This window comes from Rhamphochromis longiceps, linkage group LG10 (assembly GCF_057381845.1).
Source record: "Rhamphochromis longiceps isolate RC_006_pf linkage group LG10, R_longiceps_female_GT1.1, whole genome shotgun sequence".
In the NCBI taxonomy this organism is placed as follows: domain Eukaryota; kingdom Metazoa; phylum Chordata; class Actinopteri; order Cichliformes; family Cichlidae; genus Rhamphochromis; species Rhamphochromis longiceps.
In genome coordinates, this window is record NC_140566.1 from 16,178,895 (window position 1) to 16,199,629 (window position 20,735).

Sequence of the window (20,735 nt, forward strand, 5' to 3'; positions counted from 1 at the left end):
ACACGTGTAAATAATGTACCTGAGAACAGAGAACATTTTGGCCATCTTCCCGATAGCGCGGATCTTGTTTTTGATCACTTCCTTGCGTTGTGCAGCTGCGTTGGCTGCAAAGGAACATGTATACGGTCATTAAAGGCTTTCTGAATAAGAGATGGTGTCATAAAGCTTCACAGTGCATGAAAAACTAGTTTGAAGCCTTTAGACACAAAGAATGTTCTGTTAATTATCTGTCACCTGATAATAATGTGTGATATTATAATAGGTTCTAGGTCACTGTCATACTTTACAGCAAGCTTTCTCAAGTTTTCAAAACATTTTTTAGCAAGCGTTCATATAAATATGCTCAAACCATTTGAGTTCATGTGATGTTTTTTGTTTTTTTTTGCTGGCTAATAGCTTTTTAGCTGTGAATTTAAACAGCATAATGATGAGCTGTAAAGGAATGAAATGTCCAGTAAATTCATTCCTTGCTAGAGTCGTGGGCTGCATAAAATCATAAAATGTCACTAAAGGCCAGCATTGACCGCCACTGTCCACATTTCACTGGGAGATTTACAAAAGGGTGACAAATCAAAGAAAGGCCTCAATCCTCGACCCCTACAACGAGAGGTTTTATTATGCTGTGAAGGTGCATTTTGCTGGCATGGTTTGGGTCCACTTGTCGCCTTCTAGAGAAGGGTTGCTGTAAATCAATACGCAGCTGCTCAGAGTCATCACCTTCATCGTATTGACAAGTTTAAAAATAGTGTAAAACTGCAATGGCCTTAACAGTCTCCACATCTTCAACCCTTTTCTGGAGATTTAAGATTGACGTGTTAGGGCATTTTCACACCTGGAATTCGTTTACTGTGGTTTTACTGTGGTCTAAATCAGTTGAAGAGTTTGTAAACTTGTAGCCTTTAACCTGCACTTTGGTTTCTTTTAACACAGAGAAAACTAAAAGCGACCTGCATTACCTCAATACAAACCACGTGAGGACATTCAGTCCACTTATTGGCCAGATGTGTCTAGGGTGGGACTACGAAAAGTAAAAGCAGGAAAAAGCCGCTGTGTTCTGGACTTGTGGGTAACGCTGAGAATTTACCTTAATTGTCAAAGCCTGGTTAATACACTTGGTGTGCACTGCACCTCTATGACATTCTGCTGAAACACAGAACGCAAAGTTTACCTGGCTATAGGAAGTCTTTTGGCTCAGCATTCACCCGCTACAAGCAAGTATGTTTGAAATCAGACATACACTACCTCCTCCCCAGCGTCTCTGTGTGGTTGTTTTTGTCCACAAACCCGTGATTACTGTGTTCATCAATCAATGTTAACGTTACCATAATGAGATACAATAGGTTAGCCTTTCCTTCAATATTTCACACATCTGTAGTTTAGTGTATGAAAAGTTTAAATGAACAATAATAAATACTAAAAAATGAAAAATGGCATGTTTATTTACAAAACATCTTACCATCAAAAATCTCATCTTCATCATTCATGAGTTCATCATCAGAGCAAATGCTCAGCACGTTCACCAGCATTTCTGTGACTGGGATAAAAAATAGAGAGTGCAACAAAGGTAAAGTCACTGAGCAATGAGCCGTGGAGAAAACTGGACCCCCCCCCCCCCCCCCCCCCCCCCAAACAAACCCAGACAAATACAAATACCTTTTTCTCCAACAAACGGCAGAGACCAGGTGAAGACATCCATGAAGTTGGGCAGCCAGTAGGGATGGGGTGAGCAGTTGAACTGTCGGATGTTCATCACATTATTTTCATATTTAAGTACAGCAGCTGTTGGGGCAGGTGAGACACAGAAGAGGAAAACTTTCCATAAAGTCTCATAACATTTTATGGCATTAATATGTAGTTATAGATCTGATGAAGGCAACATAAAATTCCTTTTACATAGATCCATAGAGCAGATATGAAGTATTCATATAAAAGAGAATAGAGTTCATTAAATGGTCTAATGAATAATTTAATAAAATTCCATTCAAGTGTATTTATATGACATCAGATCACGTAAATGGTTGCCTCAAGGAGCTCAATGAGTGCAAGGTAGGGAGAAAACCCCAATAATCAGATGAACCTCTGTGAGCACGCAGTGATTTAATGGCATGCTGCAGTGGTATATAAATGTGAGAAGAGGTGAGTAGATATGCAATACTTAGTGTATCATAGGAAGTCCTGCAGCAGTCTGAACCTATAGCAGCATTACTAAGGGAGGGTTCAGGGTCACCTGATCCACCCTAACTGTAAGCTTGATCTAAAAGGAAAGTTTTAAGCCTAATCGGAAAATTAGAGAGTGCATCTGTCTCCCGAATCCAAACTGGGAGCTGGTTCCACTGAAGAAGGGACTAGAAGTTAAAGGCTCTGCCTCTCATTCTACTTTTAACTATCCTAGTACCACAAGTAAGCCAGAAGGCAAAGGGGGAAAGTGCTCTATTAGGATAGTGTAGTGATACGGGGTCTTTAAGGTATGAAAGGGCCTGATTATTTATAATCTTGTATGTGAGGATAAGGATTTCTAGATTAGAATAGCAAATTTATGTAGATTTCAGATTCAATAGTGCCACTGCTGCCCAGTGAAAGCATGATGTAGCGAGTAGAAAGCCAATATTTAACATATGGTATGTTAAAACTCTAGTGAGTGAGGTAATCATTTGTAAACTTTCCCGCTACATACAAGCGAGTTAGAGTTAAGACACTGCTTGGCACTCTGCCTCTGTCTGTTCAGCTGTGATACACTCTGCTACATGTGTTGCTCACAGCCCTGACAGCACTGTAAACACTGGTAGTAACTTTATTTCTCTGCATCTCCGTTGATGCATAGCAACTACGGCATATCACAGTTGTGATTAAAATCATTTAATGATAATAACTGTGACATAACTGTGTCACCACGACTCAAGCGGTCACAGAATAGTTTTAATCTTGAGTATTATTTGATTTAAATAAGCCTATTGAAGATAAATTTACATACTTTTTTTGTGTTAAAATCCTGCTCCAGAGTTATTAAGATTCAGTGTGAGATTCATTCTGACGTGTCCTCAGAGGAACCATAACATGTTTATACTCAGTGATGTTAAAGAGAGGGGAGAAAAATAAAAGAAAGTCAGCCACTAGATGGCCTAGCAGAGGCAGGGGACTGCTGACACTGTTATATCAGGAGGAATAAAGCCACATGGAGATAGTCAGCAATGCCGACAGTCCCTCCCACGTTCCCCATCTAACATAGCCTATGGCAACCAAGACACAGATCTGAGAACACAAACAAACGGGGCCTCCCTGATGCATTTTTATGCCTGCACACAGCTACATGCAGTTGCACTAACTCGTGCACTGCAGTTTGTATTGTTAAAAACATTTTAGTACGTAAGTCTGAGGAGCCTATTGGCAATCTTTTTAATCAGATGTAGGGCCACGTTTTAAGGTTTATAAAATGCCAAAATGTGCTTCTGATGATCTACAAATCTGTTATTTTTCATCAGTTAGTTACAACCTAGATTCAGCTAAAATGAAAGTGGTGCAGGTGTTCCACTGGAGGAATCTCTCTCCTTTCCAGCAGCAGACTTTACTATTTTCTGTTGCAACATTTAATAAACGAACGTGTTCATTCTACATGGCGTAATATAATTCGGACCCATATTTGTCATTCTAAATAAAAAACAGCAGCAAGAAAGCAACACAATATCGCACACAGGAAAACAACAACAACAAACCAACAGAACTGCACATGATGATGAAAAATGGGGCCAAAACAGATGAAGAGATATTCTGACCTTTGTTATTGTAAACATCCAGGTAGTTTGGCGCTGAGAAGATGGTAATGAGGGATGGGAATCCAGTCGTCTGACTTTTACGGTACATCCGGTAGCTTCAAGGCCATTACGTGGAGGTGAAGACAGAAGAAAAGCAGAGCATTGCTCTTAAATAGGTAAACGTTCATTTATTTTTGTTTGTGTGCATAGGTGTGTCTTTCCGTGCTTTTTGTAGCGATTACATACCCAGCATCTTGTGCTTCGTGCGCTCGGATTATGGATAATAAGTTATTGCTCTGTAGGAACTCACATACAGCTGGATAACTGAAAGATAGTCAATGAAAACTGTGTTAAGAGGTGACAACACGAGGTAAAAATAACAGAGTGGTGCAAGCAACAGAGAATGGGAGTGACTTGGTATAATTTTATTTAAGGTGTGACTTACTAATTTCATATCTGGTTTCACTCTCAGATTTCTAAGAATTTTGCACGGGTGATGCAAGTGTGTGAAAAAGCATCTGATATCTACCTGGTGTGATAAAATAAATATATAAAAGCCAGATAGCGGCAGTCAGACCTTCCTGCCTCTCAGCTCCGTCCTTACAGGAAATGTGCTGCTAAAGACTGTGGCTGCTTTGTTTGTCTATGTAGTGCTTCGCAAAAAAGGGCTGCTCCACCTTCGTATCTTTGTGTGCACTGTTCTGTATATCAAAGTTCAATTCCTTATAATCATCTCACTTTATTGAACTGGAAGTGTTTGAGGTATTTCTGTCGTGTCATGATTCGTTGTGTGGCAGGCAGGAGAAGGACCCAAGATGCAGACTCACAGACACGGGGATAAACTTAAAGATCACAGTTTTAATGCTGGCTTAAAGGTGAAACACAAAACAGTACTGAACTAAACTGGAAAAACTAAACATGAGATGTACCAGGAACCACGGGGAGAATAACACACAACATGAGGGAGAACGCGACGCCGAACAGAGGAAGACGCAGACAGAAATACACAGAGGGTTAACGAGGAAAGTGGGAACACACGGGGAACACAGCTGACACAGATAACCATAACGAGACAGGGCGGGGTGAACATAACACTGACGGGAGACGGGCAGAGTCAAACAGGAAGTACACAGAGGTTCAGACAGGAGGAGAGAGCACGGGGAGAACACAGACATAACAGGCTGGGGAAAACATGGAATAAAACACGAAAGGGGACGAGGGCTCATGAATACATAGAGGGGCACACAGGGGGTGAGAGTCACAAAGGGAAAGCACACAGGGAACAACATAACAGGGCAACTCAGGAAACAGAACCTAAACAGGGAACTAAATACAAAAATACAAGAGAACTAAGAATACTGGGCCAACACGGCCCAGGACCATGACATGTCGACTAGAATTGATATTTTCACTCTGCCATTACTCCAAACATCTCAGAAATTATAACAAATGTGGGGTCTCCCAGGCAGTGTCGGTGAGAGAAAAACTATAAATGGACTTAAAGCATCTGCTTCAAACATTTTGGTGCTGGATAAGGTGTCCTCAGAGGTCTTGAAAGCAGGCCGGAGCACAAAAAAGACCGACAGCATATTAGGCAGGAGTGCTCATAATGTTCAGCCTATTAGTGGATGTGTTTCAGCTACAGCTATAAAAACAACAACAACAACAAAAACGAGTATATGAGTATAATCTGAAATGGAACCTACTTGATCCAATCCTTGATTTTACTGTCACACAACCTCTCTAGTTCTGCTTAAGATACGTTCATTTCCAAAAAACAAATTAAAATGTGGCTGTATGCCATAGTGGTATTCCTTATTTGTTTATGTATTTTGTTTTCTAGCCAGATGGACAAGAATATGTCCCATGAAGACTAACAATGCTAACACATGACTTCCAGTGTTACAGTTCAGGCCAGAGTTTCATAGCCATGAATCATGGAGCAGTGCATCAGGCCTCCCTAACACAGGAGGGAGAAATAATGACAAGTGGATCACCTTCAGCTACCAACCACAGTAGGGTACATTTAGCAGTTGTCACCTGAGATTTGTAACACCTGAAAGGTTGTCGTTCAAAAATCACATTATCTCTTCAAACTGAGTCTTGTAGATTTAAAAGAAAAAGAAAAAAGAAAAAAGGATTTTAGAGAACAGTTTAATTAGCCCTTTTAAATGCAGCAATTACTGCCCTCAATGCAACATCACCTCAATCTGTCACTTCTCTAAAAAGTTTTTTTTAAAGTCCTTTGTGATCTCTTTATTTCAGCTGCTGCTTTCAAGAAGTTACAAGAATGATATATTTTAGTCCCTCAGTTCCAGCTACACACCTCGCACACATCGCAAACTAGGCTGTTTCCAGTGTAATTGATTGCCATACACTCTCTCTTACCCTGATGTTCTTCCACTGACCTATCACAGACAACAGCTGTAGATACCGAAGGGCCTAACATTACAAAACAGCTCCAATATATGGACCCCAGATGTTGGTGATTTCAGCTTTTCATACACGAATGTTCACTAAATGCAGTTCTTTTTAACAACTACTAGGGGATGAGGGGTGTAGCTTAAAATGACATCCTGACCTATTGAGGTTTTGTAGACATGTGACCACTAACTTGTTGGCCATTTTGAACATGACAATCATGGCGACAATGTAGGCTCAATTGAATAAGGCATGTCTACAAACATAGCAGTTAAACTATGAGCTGAGCTGTATTAAAACTTGAATCAGTGTAACATTAAAAGGAAACAATTTGTCTTTAACCTCCTAGGACCTGGCGTCCACATATGTGGACATCACATTTTGGGTTATTTAGACCAAAATACTCAATTTTGCTCTACAAGGGCCTGATATCCACTTACGAGGACATTATACTGCCACTGATCTATCGAAATTTTAAACGAATGTCCTCATATGTGGCTCTTATTTTTCTTAGAAACAAAAATCAGGTTAAAAAAAATCTGGTAATTCTTTGTTTTTACATTCATCAGGTCCCAATCAGCCCAAATATCAAAGAGAAATTAAAAATGCATGCCATGGAAGAGTTCGGGTCTTAGGAGGTTAAAGTAAAAGCTGTGCTTTTTAAAACGTTCACAAGCTCTGAAGCACAAATTTTACTTTGAAGGTTATCCTTCTCCACTTCCAGATCGCCTTGCACTTTTTCAAGTTTTACTACTGCTCGGCTGATAGATAAAGTGTTTGCAGTCAAACATGCAGGCAACCATGGCAATCTACTGGGAGGTTTTTGGTTCACCGCCTTCTTTGCAACTGATTTCACCCAGTGAGAGCCAACAACCTCCGGGAACTACTGCAAACCAATTGGGGAATGTTTCCCTAACAACCAGTGGTTGTACTCCATCTAATCTGGTGAACAAATCTCAAACAATGTGCACATAAAGTCATGGTGTGAAACCTCAATAGAAGTCTAAACAGATTTCGACCTTAACTTATGAAAAACTTTGCTGGTGATTTTATGGTGTCAGTCACTCATTTTGGGGCCTGTTGAATAAAACACGAAGTCCATTATATAAAATCTCCTTACTCTAAATGTCAGAACGGGTGTGTTTATTGGCTAACAACTTGTGATCAACAAGTCATTAGCCAATGAACAGCAAGATCAAGCTCTCGCTCATCACATCCAGTTTCAGAACACAAAGACAGCGAAAACGCTCATCTCAGGGACTTAAAATGGGACTTCATTTAATGTGACGTTGGCTACGTCTATGTTGTACTTTGTAATATTTATACTGTTAGTTAATCTCTCCACTATGCTTTGATATATAACTAGTTAGTTAGTTTTGTCTAAAATAGAAATATCTTCACTTTACACTGACAATCGTCAGAAAAGTAGCTGCTTTGAAAAGCTTGATTGAAATTATTAAAAAAATGTAAACATAATCGCTTCAGCGCTTTCATCTTTCTCCGAATCTCTACAACATAACCCTCCCCAGCAACAATCCTCTCCTCCTGCACTTCCCTAAAGTCGCTGCCATCCTTGGACCCATCAAACTTTCAGAAGTGTTTAAAATATTTAAGCCCTCAAAGGTTTGTGCCGGAAGAAACAACAAGGAGACTGCTGTGCCCTAAGCACCTGGCGAAACTATGCCATCCACCATATGTAAGTAGGTCGCACGGGCAACCCTCCTTTAGTGGCCAATATACAAACCACAGGATTAGCTTGAATGTGTTGAAACCCTTTCCCTTATTGCTGCACCGTTACCGATCTGCAAAACGCTGTTCTCAAAAAATGTTATATAACAGATTCTATTAAAAAACACATCCACAATGCATTTCTGCAGTTTTGCATCACACATACTGAAGATTAAGCCTGTTACAGCTGCAAACAGCATTTTTCTTTTTTTGTTTTCTTTCCATGTCGTGTAACAAGATAAAAATAAAGAACTCATCATGCACTGATGTACTTTTTTTTCCTTTTCTTTTGTCCGCTCTATCTATTGATTACTGCAAAGGAAAAGAATACCCACACAATGCCTGCCTGCAGCTCACATTCTTTTTCTTGCCTTTGTGAAAACACACAATAATGTGTCGGTGAGCCTGTGAGTGAGAGAGCGCGAGGAATCTGACAAGTGAGTATGAGCGAAAGAGACCGAGAGAGCGATGGAAGTGGCGTGTTGTGAGTGTGAAACAGAGTTTTTTTTCCCCTTTCACCTTAGAAAATCCATCTGCCAGGCTGGTGGTCATTAATCTCATTTCCCCCCACTATAAAAGCTATGAAATCATATAAACATATCCATAATCACTTAGCTGACTCACCACTTTTCTGATTGCACCTTGGCGCATGAGAAATGTTTAGTTAGTGCTTTGATATCATAATAATAAGACTGACAAGAATAAAAGGCCAAGGTAAACAAACACACGATGTGATGTATTTGCCTATACTTTATGAGACAACAGATTTAATGCAGAACCTTAAATCATATGCAGCATTACTACATCACATTACTGAACAAGATAAGCCTGCACTTATGCATTTCATCCAAGGCTGAAAAATGAAGTCAATGTACAAGTGCCAAGAACTGCAATTCATCAAAGGTCACTTGAGGAACAAAAAAGGACCTGCCTGCAACAACAACAAAAACAACAGAAGAAAACAAAAAGAAGCAAATGTCCCTGTATGTGATAACTGTATCACAGAAAAGCCAAAGGCAGGCATGCTGTTCCAAACTATGGGAAAAAACAATTTCATTGCTAACTGCGTTCATGGAAGACACATTCGGGAAGTCTAATAATTATATGTGCAAAATTATTTGATCCCCCATGAAATTGAAAGATTTTGTCTAAATTTTTAAGTATTTTTTCAAACAGAGAAAAATATTTTTCTTGTTTTTTCTTACTAATTTTCTTTAGAAAGCATACATTATTTCTATTTGCAAAGAATAACAGAATGATTTCAGAAAAACAAAAATTACCAGGGTTAATCTTATTAGCCTCCCTGGAAAAAAGGACCTTTTTATTGAGTAACTGCACAAACCACTACTGTGTAATGATGTGCTTTAACTTTGTGATGCTCAAAAGCTTGTGAAATAAAACCGAGGGGTTATCTTCCAATTTATACAGAGTATAAAAACTTCAGCGAATGTTTGAGCCGTCACTTGAGAAAGCATCGTGCCACAAACAAAATAAATCAGTTTTTACTTGAGAAAAAGAATTGTTGATGCTCACAAAGCAGGAGATGGTATCACAGATACCTTGTGAGAAACATCATCAAGAAATTCAGAGAGAGCAGGCCAAAAGAGCTCTTTGGTCATATCAACACTGCTTATGTTTAGAGAAAGAAGGGAGAGGTCAAAAGAAGACCGACCCCACAGTGAAGCATGGTGGTGGGTGTATTATGCTGTGGGAATGCTTTAATGTGTCTAGCATACAAATTCTCATCAAAGTAGAAGTGATCTCCAAAAAAGAAGGATTTTGAAAGAAAACATAAATCAGTCGCTTTGTCTCCCAACATGACAATGCCCCAAAACAAATGTTGCTCTTTGTTCAGAAGACCAAAGTGGACGTTAATGACGGGGTGATTCAAGCCCTCATTTGAATCCCATTGAACGGGCATGAACTGAAGATCAAGGTCCATACCAGATGACATCAAGTCTGGAGGAGCTTGAAACAGGGATTGCTAAGGAGACATGTGTGGCAAATGATTTCAGCCTGTTATCCAGCAAAAAGGATACACAATTAACTGTCAGCATCAGGGGAGATAATGATTTTGAACCCTGGCAGTTTAAAAAAAATTTTTTTTTTGTGTATGCAGAGTAACATAATGTAAAAAAATGTGGGCTGATAATTCTGTCCTCATCTGTACCCGACTGCATCTTCGATACACTGCGTTTCCTGCTCGATTTCTATTACAATTTTTGTCATTTGTCAATAATACAGAATGAGGTTCTCTGTGTAGCATGCATCCTGTAAGCTTAGCAAGAGTCATAATGATGGAGAGTTATGTTTGAGAGCGAAGGCAGGAACTAAGCCATGGGGAGATAGATGACTATTATAGCAGCAGCCTCCACACATCCACAGAATAATCCTCACTGAGCTCCCATCTCCTGGTGAACAGCTATCAGTGACCGTTTAACAGGAGTGAAAGGAGAAGTTAAAACACTTTATTGGCTTCTCTTTGTTCGTCTTCACTATTCTCAAGTACCTGCGTTGTGTTTTACTCTTTGTGTGTGTGTGTGTGTGTGTGTGTGTGTGTGTGTGTGTGTGGGGGGGGGGGGGGGGGGGGGTCTAAACTGCTATCCATTTTCCAAAGAATAATATATTGAAGTTCACCTCAGTTTTGTAATATAATCAACACCTTCAGACATCTGAAACTTGCTTTATAAGAGAATTCAACCACAGTAAACAAGTTTATCTTATTGCTGCAAAGAGATCTCATATGTTTAATTGGAGTTTGGTTTTATCCTGCAGGGAAACATTAATACAGAAATCTGAAAACCTCTGCTCCTGCAGCAAGGTGATCTCCGAAACAGAAAACAGTGTTCTTGAAGCTCAAACAAAAATAAAAATGAAAATGCTTTGGGAATGTTGTAAATGCTATGCAAATTAGACTCTAACACACTAATATACACAAAACTGTCAGAACGGTTTTAGTTAGGCCTCAGAAGCAGATAACACTTCTTTAAAACTGTTACAACTGGACAAAAAAGGACACTTTCTTAGATATTAGTTTCGGTGCCTGAAAATACACAGGAATTAAATTTAAAATGGATTATAATGGGAACTACAATTATCCTACACACTCTGTCCAGAATGCCATTTACTCTTTGGTAGAAGAGCAAGTCTTCATGTCTTTCTGTGATTTGAGCAGATCTGCAGCTCCCACGCATGGCTCTGTGCTGTTCTGAACCTTCATTAAGAAAACTCTCACCATAACTGCCACCTAATCTCTTCTCCTCACCACCACCTACTTCCACGGCTCTCTTCCATCTCACAACAACATTAGGACAGCGCTCACTCTTCCTCTGCCTTCCTATCATCTTGATATGTTACCAGGGCATCGTTTCTGCCTCAGTTTTTATTTGACATATTTACCACTGCTTTATCACCCACGCTAACCTCAGGACATGGGGACTCCTTCACTGATAGACATTGTAAGGGTCAGGGATACGCTTATCTGTCTGAATCCTTCTGTGTTCATGTTAGCTGTGTCCACATTTGATTTGTGCTCAGGTATAAAAAAAAATGTTTGATATCTATTAATAGTTTATAATCCTAACATCTATTTTTGCTATTAAGAGCTCATTTGCATGGGTTCTGTGCAACAGTCAAATTTCACCCAACATTATCCTTGAAAGATTAAATGAGATCATCAACACTGATAACTAAGGGTGTTAACTTTAAATGCATGTCATCCCTGTCCTCCCATCTTCTTCCATCTCTTAACTGTACTCCAAGTAGAAAGAGTGTGACATACACACAATTGATGAATAGCCACCTACTTCAAGATCAAAGCACATGCGCTTCTATCTTTCTTTTTTTTTTAAAAGCTTGCCCTATTTATATCAGCCTGGATTTATTGTAGACAGCTTCACAGTGTGAGCTGCAGTCTTTCCTTTAAAACTTACAATTAGAGACCGGGGGTCATGTTCAACATACCAAGGATATATTTTTTATTATCAAATTTTGCTAAACCTCAACTGCAATCACGACTCTGTAAGCGGTTAAGAGATTTCTCCAAATAGGGAGATGCTGGCTGCAGATAACCAATCTAGAGCAATATAGATATATCCTGTTCTTCTAAGAACAATCTGTGACCCCAGTTTCAAAAATCTTGGGATGCTGTATAAAAATAGTCTCATAGACCCACATGTTATTCACAATACAACACAGAAAACATCAAATGCTTAAGCAGAGGAAATGTAACATTTTAAGAAAAAAAAAGTGTCATTTTGAACTTGATGGCATCAGAATATCTCAAAAAAAATAAAGTTGGGGCAGGGGCATTTTTAGTACTGTTTAGCACCCTCCCCTCTTTAACAGTAAGCAAACATATGAGAACTGAGCTGCTGCATTTTGAGGAAGAGTGTATTTCTCATTGTTGTCTGATAAAGCTTCAAATGTTTTCAGTTGGTGAAAGGTCTGGATTGCAGGCAGAGCAGTTCAGCACCTGGATTCTTCTAATATGAAGACACGCTGTTGTAATAGTTGCAGTATGTGGTTCAAATATCCAGTCTTTCTTGAAAAAGACAATGTCTAGATGACGGCAAATGTTGCTGTATATACCTTTCAGCATTAACACTGTTTTTCCAGTGCGACAGTGTTCCTCTCCTCTTTAGTCCAGATGAAAAAAATCAACATTTTGACTAATCTGACCAAAGGGCAGTTTTCCACTTTGTCTCATTCAATTTTAAATGAACATAGGCTCAGTGAAGACTGCGCTTCTGGATCAAGTTCACATATGGATCCTTCTTTGCATGATGGAGCTTTAACCTGCATTTGTGGATAGCACCGTGAACTCGTGCTGAGCTCATGCATGATGGTCATTCCTGTTTTTAACACAGTGCCACCTGAGGGCCCAAACATCACAGTATTCACAATTTCACATTGACAAATATTGACATAAAGTTGTTCCACAATTTGTAGACACAATTTTGTATAGATTGGTCCTCTTTCCATCTTTATATCTGAGAATCTTTGCCTCACTAAGATGCTCTAAATATTCCTTCACCTCTTTCTTTTTAGTAAAACTGTCCCAGCTTTCGAGATGAGAGTCACAATTTTGGAATTGCGGTTGTACAAGCCGAAACTAAGCTTTAAGGAATGTAAAATGTGTAAAAGAGATTAAGTGATACATTTGGTGCAGCCACAGTCAGGAAAGACAAAAATACAGATGCTGTGCTAAGAGACATATTATTATAACTGTCCCCACATTAAGACACAAGTAGATGTGACTATAATTACAACTACATATTCTCCTACATATTTATATGACTTAAATATTTTTTATGGCATTTCTGACCATTTTACTACAACTTTTTCAGCTTCAACCTTAACTGTATTAAAAGGTCTTTGGTGCAAGTAATTAACATGTATTAAATTGTATTAAACATTATTCAAACCAGCAGGCTGCTGGCAAATCTTGCATGAGGTCATTAAGTAGGCCATAAAGCTGAAGCGCTCTCTGTTTTAAGATTATGTTGCTTCACTGAGACCTAGAATAAAATAAAATATTGCAGCAAGCGAGGAATAAAGTTCCCTCCACTATGAAACATGATCTGAAGTTGCTGCAGGTAGCAAAAGAAAAAGCTCACCTGTAGAAGTAAGAGCAGCCCCGCACTGTGTTGTGGCTGAAATATTCCTGGGTTTTCTCATTGCCAAAGTCTTCGAGAGGGTCGGACCACAGCAGGTCACACATGGGCCCAAAAGCCGGTGGCTCCTTGAACCGATCCAACTTTACACACGGATTCAGAAATTGATGTCAGGCACACACAAAGAAAGCAGAGTGGGATATGGTAGTGGTGAGGCGTGACTGGACTGCTACCTTTTTAATGTCATCTAAGGTGTGTATTTCAGGTGAGAGTCCACCGTGAACACACAGAAACTGTTGGTTCATGAGCGCAGCCAGGGGAAGGCAGTCAAACGCGTCCATACACGAGTCATACACCTGCTCTGAGTACTTGATTTTACCTGGCACAACACAAAAAGTAATGGTTTGGTTCAATGAGTCACCTTTTGAACACTGAAATGTTAGCAAGTGGTAATTATTTGGGTTTAACTTTGGCTGGTAGGCATACTTTTAGTTCTTTCAGTTTGAATTTGTTTAACTTGTTGCATTTGTAGCTCTTCATTTTCGGCTTCTCACAGGCAATTCCAATTCAATTTTATTTATATAGCACCTAATCACAACAACAGTCACCTCAAGGTGCTTTATATTGTAAGGTAAAAGCCTTACAGCAATACTGAGAAACCAACAATGAGCGCGCACTCGGCAATAGTGGAAAGAAAAACTCCCTTTCAACAGGAAGAAACCGTCGGCCATGACCAGTTTGGGGTGAGGTGAATTCCATTCCCTTATATACCTTGATATAGCATTAACATTAGCTCCAGGCTACGCAGAACCGTAGTAAGACAGAGAAAGAAGAACTGAGAGGTACTCACATTCTTGTTTGAAGGTGAAATATTCTGTCAAATGTCTACATTCATGATTTCCACGGAGTAAAAATAGTGTCTTTGGATAGAGGATTTTCAGCGACCAAAGGTATAAAACACACTGTTGAAACAAGCACAAGAAAAATGTTACTTGTGATGTTTTTTTTCCTATTTGGATTCCTGTGTGGCGTTCTTAATAATATTCTTTTGGATTTACCTCAATACTGAAGTAGCCACGGTCAACATAGTCACCAAGGAACAGGTACCGTGTTGTAGCTGGTGATCCTCCCACTTCAAACAGCTTCATAAGATCAAAGAATTGCCCATGGATGTCTCCACAGACTGAAAAACACCCCAAAAAGGCAGATGTTATGAAACCGAAAAGACCCCCCCCCCCCCCCCCCCCCCCCCCCCACACTGAAAATCCTTTTCTCTTCTTTGCCAACATGTGCACGCATCTTTTTCCTGTCTGCTAGGATAAAAAAATGCAGTACATTATCATTTCGGTCATACCTACCGTAGCCTGTAAAACCATTTGCAGCCATTGCAGTGCATTCACGAAACAAAACATTTAAGATTCGACCGATACTTCTGACTTCATCACTGTTGTCTTTTTTCACACGACAGTGATGAGTTGTGAGTTTCTATATGTATCGCCTGGATTTCCAGGCTTGATATTTATTGTTTTTGAAGGTTTGAAGAACAGAAGATGAGAGACAGACAGTAGAGACCACTGTGACAGGAGCTCATGGCGTTACAGAATAGTACACTTTGTACCAGAGGTGTGTGTCTTCATTTTCTGCATGCAGGTTAGCTGCATAAATAGACAGCCAGGCTGTGCAGATGCATGGAGATGCTGCTGTTTGTATCGTGACTCTACTGATTATTTGCATCTGATAAAAATGTCTCGCGTTTGTTTTGTTGTGTAATACCTTTTGCAACAGTTAAGAATGTAGCTGTAGAACGGGCTCTCGTTAATAATGCAATATTGCGTACAGGGAAATATGGATGTAATGTAACTATAAACAAAGGTATAAATAAAAATAACTACTTATGCCATAAGCATAAAGATCTGAGCGTATTCTGTGTGAGGTGAAAAATATGGTTTCACCCAATGGGCTCTCTGGATTACTCCATCTACTATGTGCACTTTTCTTCTCTCCTTCCATGGAGAACTCGGAGCACTTAATTATTCACATTGTCACTGGAAGTGTTCTTCATTCTTTTAACTCTTTAGTGCTCACATATAGAGAAAGCACGGCCTGTCAGCAGAGCGGCATGTTATGAGAATAATATTCTTGCGTGTGCATCTGGATCTGATGGATGCCATGTTAGAAATTCTCCCCTCTTTAGGTGTCGCTGTATTGAGATATTTCTAAGGTCTCTACTCTAGCTGAAAGGCTTCTGTCCTCTGCTTCTGAGAAATGAGACGCTCACGCCTCCCAGGGTTAGAAAAATCTCGAGCCCCCGGGGAGATATATACTTTTTCGTAGTGAACACTGTGGCACTGGAGTGCAAACCTACATCTCATTTCCTCGCTGCCTTCAATTTTTCATTATCATCTTTCTCTGTCTCCTTCTCTCCTACTCACCCTCCATCTCCTCTCGCTTTTCCGTCTCCCCTATCAGCTCCACAGTGGCCTTCGCCCACTCAAAGCTTAGAGCAATGTGAGTGGGAGACTTCTTGTGTGACTAAAGCAATCAAAAGCACACATGCGCACATACATGCAAGCTCATGCGCAAACACCCGTAAAACATGCGTGCAAGTAAGGATTCACATGCATAATCGGCTGCAGAGACATTCAAACACTGCTCGCGCTCACACAGATATAAACAAATGTGCAGACATAATACTTAGTTTGTCATACATATTTCATACTTAGTACATAAAGCCTCCATTTTGCTGATGCAGGTCGAGCTGAGGCCTTCTCCTGAAGTGCATTTGTCATCTTTGATGACATTAAGCTGATAGGAAGCTAGGTAAATGCATAATTACATGTGCATTCACATTTATGTTCAGTATACACTCACCAACCACTTTATTAGGTACACCCTGCCCTCCTAGTACCAGGTTGGGCCCTGTTTTGCCTTCAGAACTGCCTCAATTATACCATAGCCATCGATTCAACAAGGTGCTGGAAACATTCCTCAGAGATTTTGGTCCATATCGACACGATAACATTACACAGTTGCTGCAGATTTGTCAGCTGCACATCCATAATGTCAATCTCCTGTTACACCACATCCCAAAGGTGCTATTAGATGAGTCTGACAGAAGGTAGGACGTATGCATGCCCTACCATCTGAATATAGAAAACTGAGACTCATCAATCTAGCCAGTCTTTTCAGTCTTCTCTGTCCAATTTTGGTGTGCCAGTGTGAATGTTAGCCTCAGTTTCCTGTTCTTAGCTGACAGGAGTGGTTTTCTGATGCTGTAGCTCACCTGATTCTGCATATCTTGGTTGTCATGAGTCGTTTTTTGACTTCCTATTAGACCCCAATATTGCTGCTATTCTGGGCAAAATGAGCTATTTGTCAACATATCTGTCTCTGTATTTATAAAGGTTGGTAAATGAAAATTTAAAAAGAGAAACACCTTTTAACAATGCTATGAATGTTCATGCTATGCTTTCAGAGCTTTGAACGCCACAAACACAACAACCAGCTGATGTGAGCCGAATCAGCCAGAGCTTAAATGAGTACTCTGTGACTCGCTGTGGCAATCAAACAAGATTCTCTTAAAACTGCACCGTCACATTAGCTCAGTACGAACTAACAAATGTGTTTGTGTCTTGTATGCCTGGGGAAAAAAGAATGACCAATATATTCGATTTTTTAAAATAACCAAACATGTGAATCAGTGTTAAAAATGCTTCCTATCAACTCAAAGCAGTACGGCCATTCTCCTTCGACCTCCAGCATCAACAATGCATTTTTACTTAGACAACTCTTTCACTTTTTTGGACCATTTTCTGTTAACCTTATAAATGGCTTTTTTGAAAACAGTATTTGTTTTTTTTTAACTAAGAAGTAAGAAAGCAACAGACAGAAAATAGAGAAAGTTAGAGAAATTACTTGCAACAAAGGTGAAGAGGTGGGTGTTGTAATTATACAGTATGTGTGGTAAGCAGTCGACCAGTGAGAGCCCCAAATAACCCCTTTATCATATTGGCGACAGAATCATGTTAAATTTAGCTGAAACACAACCGGCTACAACAGAGTCTGACATTTCACTAGTACAAGAAACAATATTGAGTTTTACTTTAAAATGTATTTATATTCACAACTTTAGTAAGATAAAATTGGCTAAATAGATGATGTAAAAGAAAAAAAACCCCAACTAAGTCTCTTAATTAAATTTTCTTGATGGGAAGCCACGGTTGAGTACACAGGATACTTTTGTGTCGGGCTGAGGCATGTTAATATTTTAGAGCATAACTAGGACACACTGCAGGGTTTTCAGCAGAAAAAAGATTTTATCTGTTTATACATGAGAGATACTTCAGGCTTTTAAACTCAGCATTTGTTTTAACTTTTATACTCTCTACTTACATCTAAAGTAAATATAGGTTTAAAGCTTTGACTTATATATTTTTATATATTTCAAACTAGTGTTTTCCAACCTGATTAACTGGCTGCATAGCAAAATGTAGACAAAGAAGGAAACATTATGGGATTAACATCATCCTAACAGACCAGAAATTTGCGCAGAGACAGTGCTTCTGAGATACCGCTGAACTACTTTACATGGACTTATTTAACAAGATAATGATGATTCTGCCTGGTAGTGACAGCTTCCTGCTGTATTCACACGAATTCTCCTTTATCTATTTTTAAAAATCACTTGTGCTCTCTGTTCTCTTTAAAAAATACTGATCATAAAGGAGCAGAAATTTGATCTAAGATCCCTCTCACAATTTATTAAAATGTCTTAACTTACCTGACAAATAAGGCTAATAGCATCAGCTGTCTTTTATGCTAGCAAATGTTAGCATGTAGCACGGTAGACGTACTTGGTTAAGCTAGCTCAAGTTTACTGTCACAGAGCTGTTGATGACTTTATTATCAGTTTTGGAAATTAAAGTTAGGTGCTGCATTTTTTTTGTCAGCTCTCACTGTGTCTCACTGACAGTTACTTGTAGACAACTTTTAATTCAAAAAGCTTAAAGTTTTTTTTTTACATGACAATGTGGTACTACTGTACAGAGTCAAGACAGTTTTAACTTAAACAGGACTCATTTTTATATGCTTCGTTTGAACAGTTTCCCTGGCAAATATAGTCCAGATCAAAAATAGCCTGAGAAATTGAAAAAATAAAACAACAACAAGACGTTATATCCCTTGGTTTTTCTTTATTACTTCTGACTGCTTCCTTAAAATATTTTATGAATTAATTAAAAATGTAAAACTTTTTTCAATCACTAAATGATGGATGAACTGTGATGATGAAAGTTAAAAAGACAAATTCAATTCTATTTATCTAACACTTGCTTCCGGTTCTTCTCGAATATCAGCTGTCCAATAAAATCAAGACAGAGCAGATCCTCTAACTTCCTAATATAAAGGATATTAAAACTAGAAAATTTCATATGCAAGCTCAAATGCCAGCCCCATGTCATATTATATCTGAGCAAACATTTTAGCTTGGCATCAAACTAAAGTAAACTAAATTAGCAATGACTGTGCTCTAGTCAAGTGAGCTTGCTCCTGGCTATTGCGCAGGCTGCCTCATTGTCATGGTTTACTGCAACACTCAGCAGAAATGAGCCAACATTAAAACACCTGTTTCTTTTCCTGATCTACATCCAAACAGATCTACATCTGAACACTCAGTCGTTTCAAGTTCCAGGCTCGCCATGCTGCAGTTTGACTTTAAGTCTCAGGTAAGTGTCTGTGAAAGGTTTCATACCTGTGACCGGTGCCTCGATGTCTAATATAGTTTTCTCCTGACGCAGGATAGCTGCTCCCTCATTGATGATTCGGAGCGCCACGGCCTCCTCCACACGACCTTCCTTGGTGAGATGGGCCTTCAGGAGATCCACGCGAGGTTTCCCTTCACAGTCAAACACTTCCTTCATCGTAAGGCGGTGGCTCAAGGGGAAGGGGACAGCTGAGGACAGAGCACAGGAACGCAGCGACATTTAAGCACAGGGACATCATGGTCACTATGGCTACTCTTAAAGAAATGGACACAATTTCCGACGGTTTTGTTGCCACTGTGCTGCATTATTATAGTAAACAGTCCTCAGGAATGATACTGACAACATTTTATCAAGGAACTCATGCAGCAATCATATAAGAGAAAACCCCGACCATGTTTTGCCTGCAAGCAATACTGCACAGCTGCTTCATTCCATCTTTGTTGATGGTGTGTGCACTTTGGCATGAAGAGCATTCTTAAGAGCACAGTTTTCCTTAAAACAGAAAGAATCTCCCATGAAAATGCAAGGACTTCTCTATCTATCTATCTATCTTAGCATACTGACAACTGTCCTTTATGTGGTTACTTGTATTTTCTGAGTGCCAGATAAAATATCTAAGCCATCTACTCATCCAACACTCTCCCTGGATCGCTAAAACCTTTGGCCATTAAAATGCATCAGTCACCTACCAGCAGACAGCCTGTGGAACTGTGAAATCCAACCACCGATCATTACTTCAGTGGCAGCAAAGGTTATTTATTAGACCTGGTGCCGAGCTCTGTGTACTCTAAATGCAAGCTATCAGGACCTGTGTATTTACGTTAATCTACACCTCATCTAGCTTAACAAAAATCACATGAGGTCCAGTGGCAGAATTCATTTGAAAAGCTAGACACAAACAAAAAAGCCTGCCAGATTTGTGCAGAGAATAGCAAACAGAGCCACTCAGCACTGCCAAATAAAAAAAAAGACAAAGGAAAAGTCGCAAATCTCAGGCTTATACTGAACATGACCAACATGCTCTTCAATAATGAATGCTTGACTAGAGGAATCTCAAAGTCGCCACTCGTGGTATAATGAGGCAAGCCCCAGCGAGTGTTTTTAATGGGACTCAAATTTTTCACAGTGTGCAGCATGTATCTGTGACGGCAATGTGTACTTTGACACTTTACCAGCAAGTACAAACTCAGCACAGTCAGCACGGAGAGGAAGCGAAGTGAGCCTGTGGGGTATGTGGACAGTGCTCGCAAAGTATCTTTAAACGCCCTACCTGTTTATCCACAGGCTTTCGAAATGTCTGCATCTCCTGAATGTACTGGAACTAAGTAGCACTTGTCTTATGGTGAAAAACTCAGCAACAATGTCTCCTTCCAAAAGATAATGTCCCAGTTACTTAAAAAAAAGAAAAATCCACAAACCTCAGCGTGAACAATTTCAAATACCAACTATTTACTTTTATA

The 20,735-nt window shown here is 39.5% G+C and overlaps 1 protein-coding gene across 1 annotated transcript in view; it reads right to left on the minus strand.

Moving 5' to 3' along the window:
* ppp3ca (protein phosphatase 3, catalytic subunit, alpha isozyme) overlaps window positions 1-20,735 on the minus strand; it is a 36,728-nt gene that overhangs the window by 12,014 nt on the left and 3,979 nt on the right. The window contains exons 2-11 of the mRNA XM_085420506.1: window positions 19,263-19,463; window positions 14,572-14,696; window positions 14,364-14,475; window positions 13,747-13,892; window positions 13,517-13,656; window positions 3,996-4,073; window positions 3,771-3,865; window positions 1,654-1,779; window positions 1,457-1,534; window positions 20-104 (exon numbers count right to left, since the gene is read on the minus strand). Of these exons, the coding sequence (XP_085276632.1) occupies window positions 20-104; window positions 1,457-1,534; window positions 1,654-1,779; window positions 3,771-3,865; window positions 3,996-4,073; window positions 13,517-13,656; window positions 13,747-13,892; window positions 14,364-14,475; window positions 14,572-14,696; window positions 19,263-19,463 (1,186 nt within the window). The remainder of the gene's footprint in view (window positions 1-19; window positions 105-1,456; window positions 1,535-1,653; window positions 1,780-3,770; window positions 3,866-3,995; window positions 4,074-13,516; window positions 13,657-13,746; window positions 13,893-14,363; window positions 14,476-14,571; window positions 14,697-19,262; window positions 19,464-20,735) is intronic.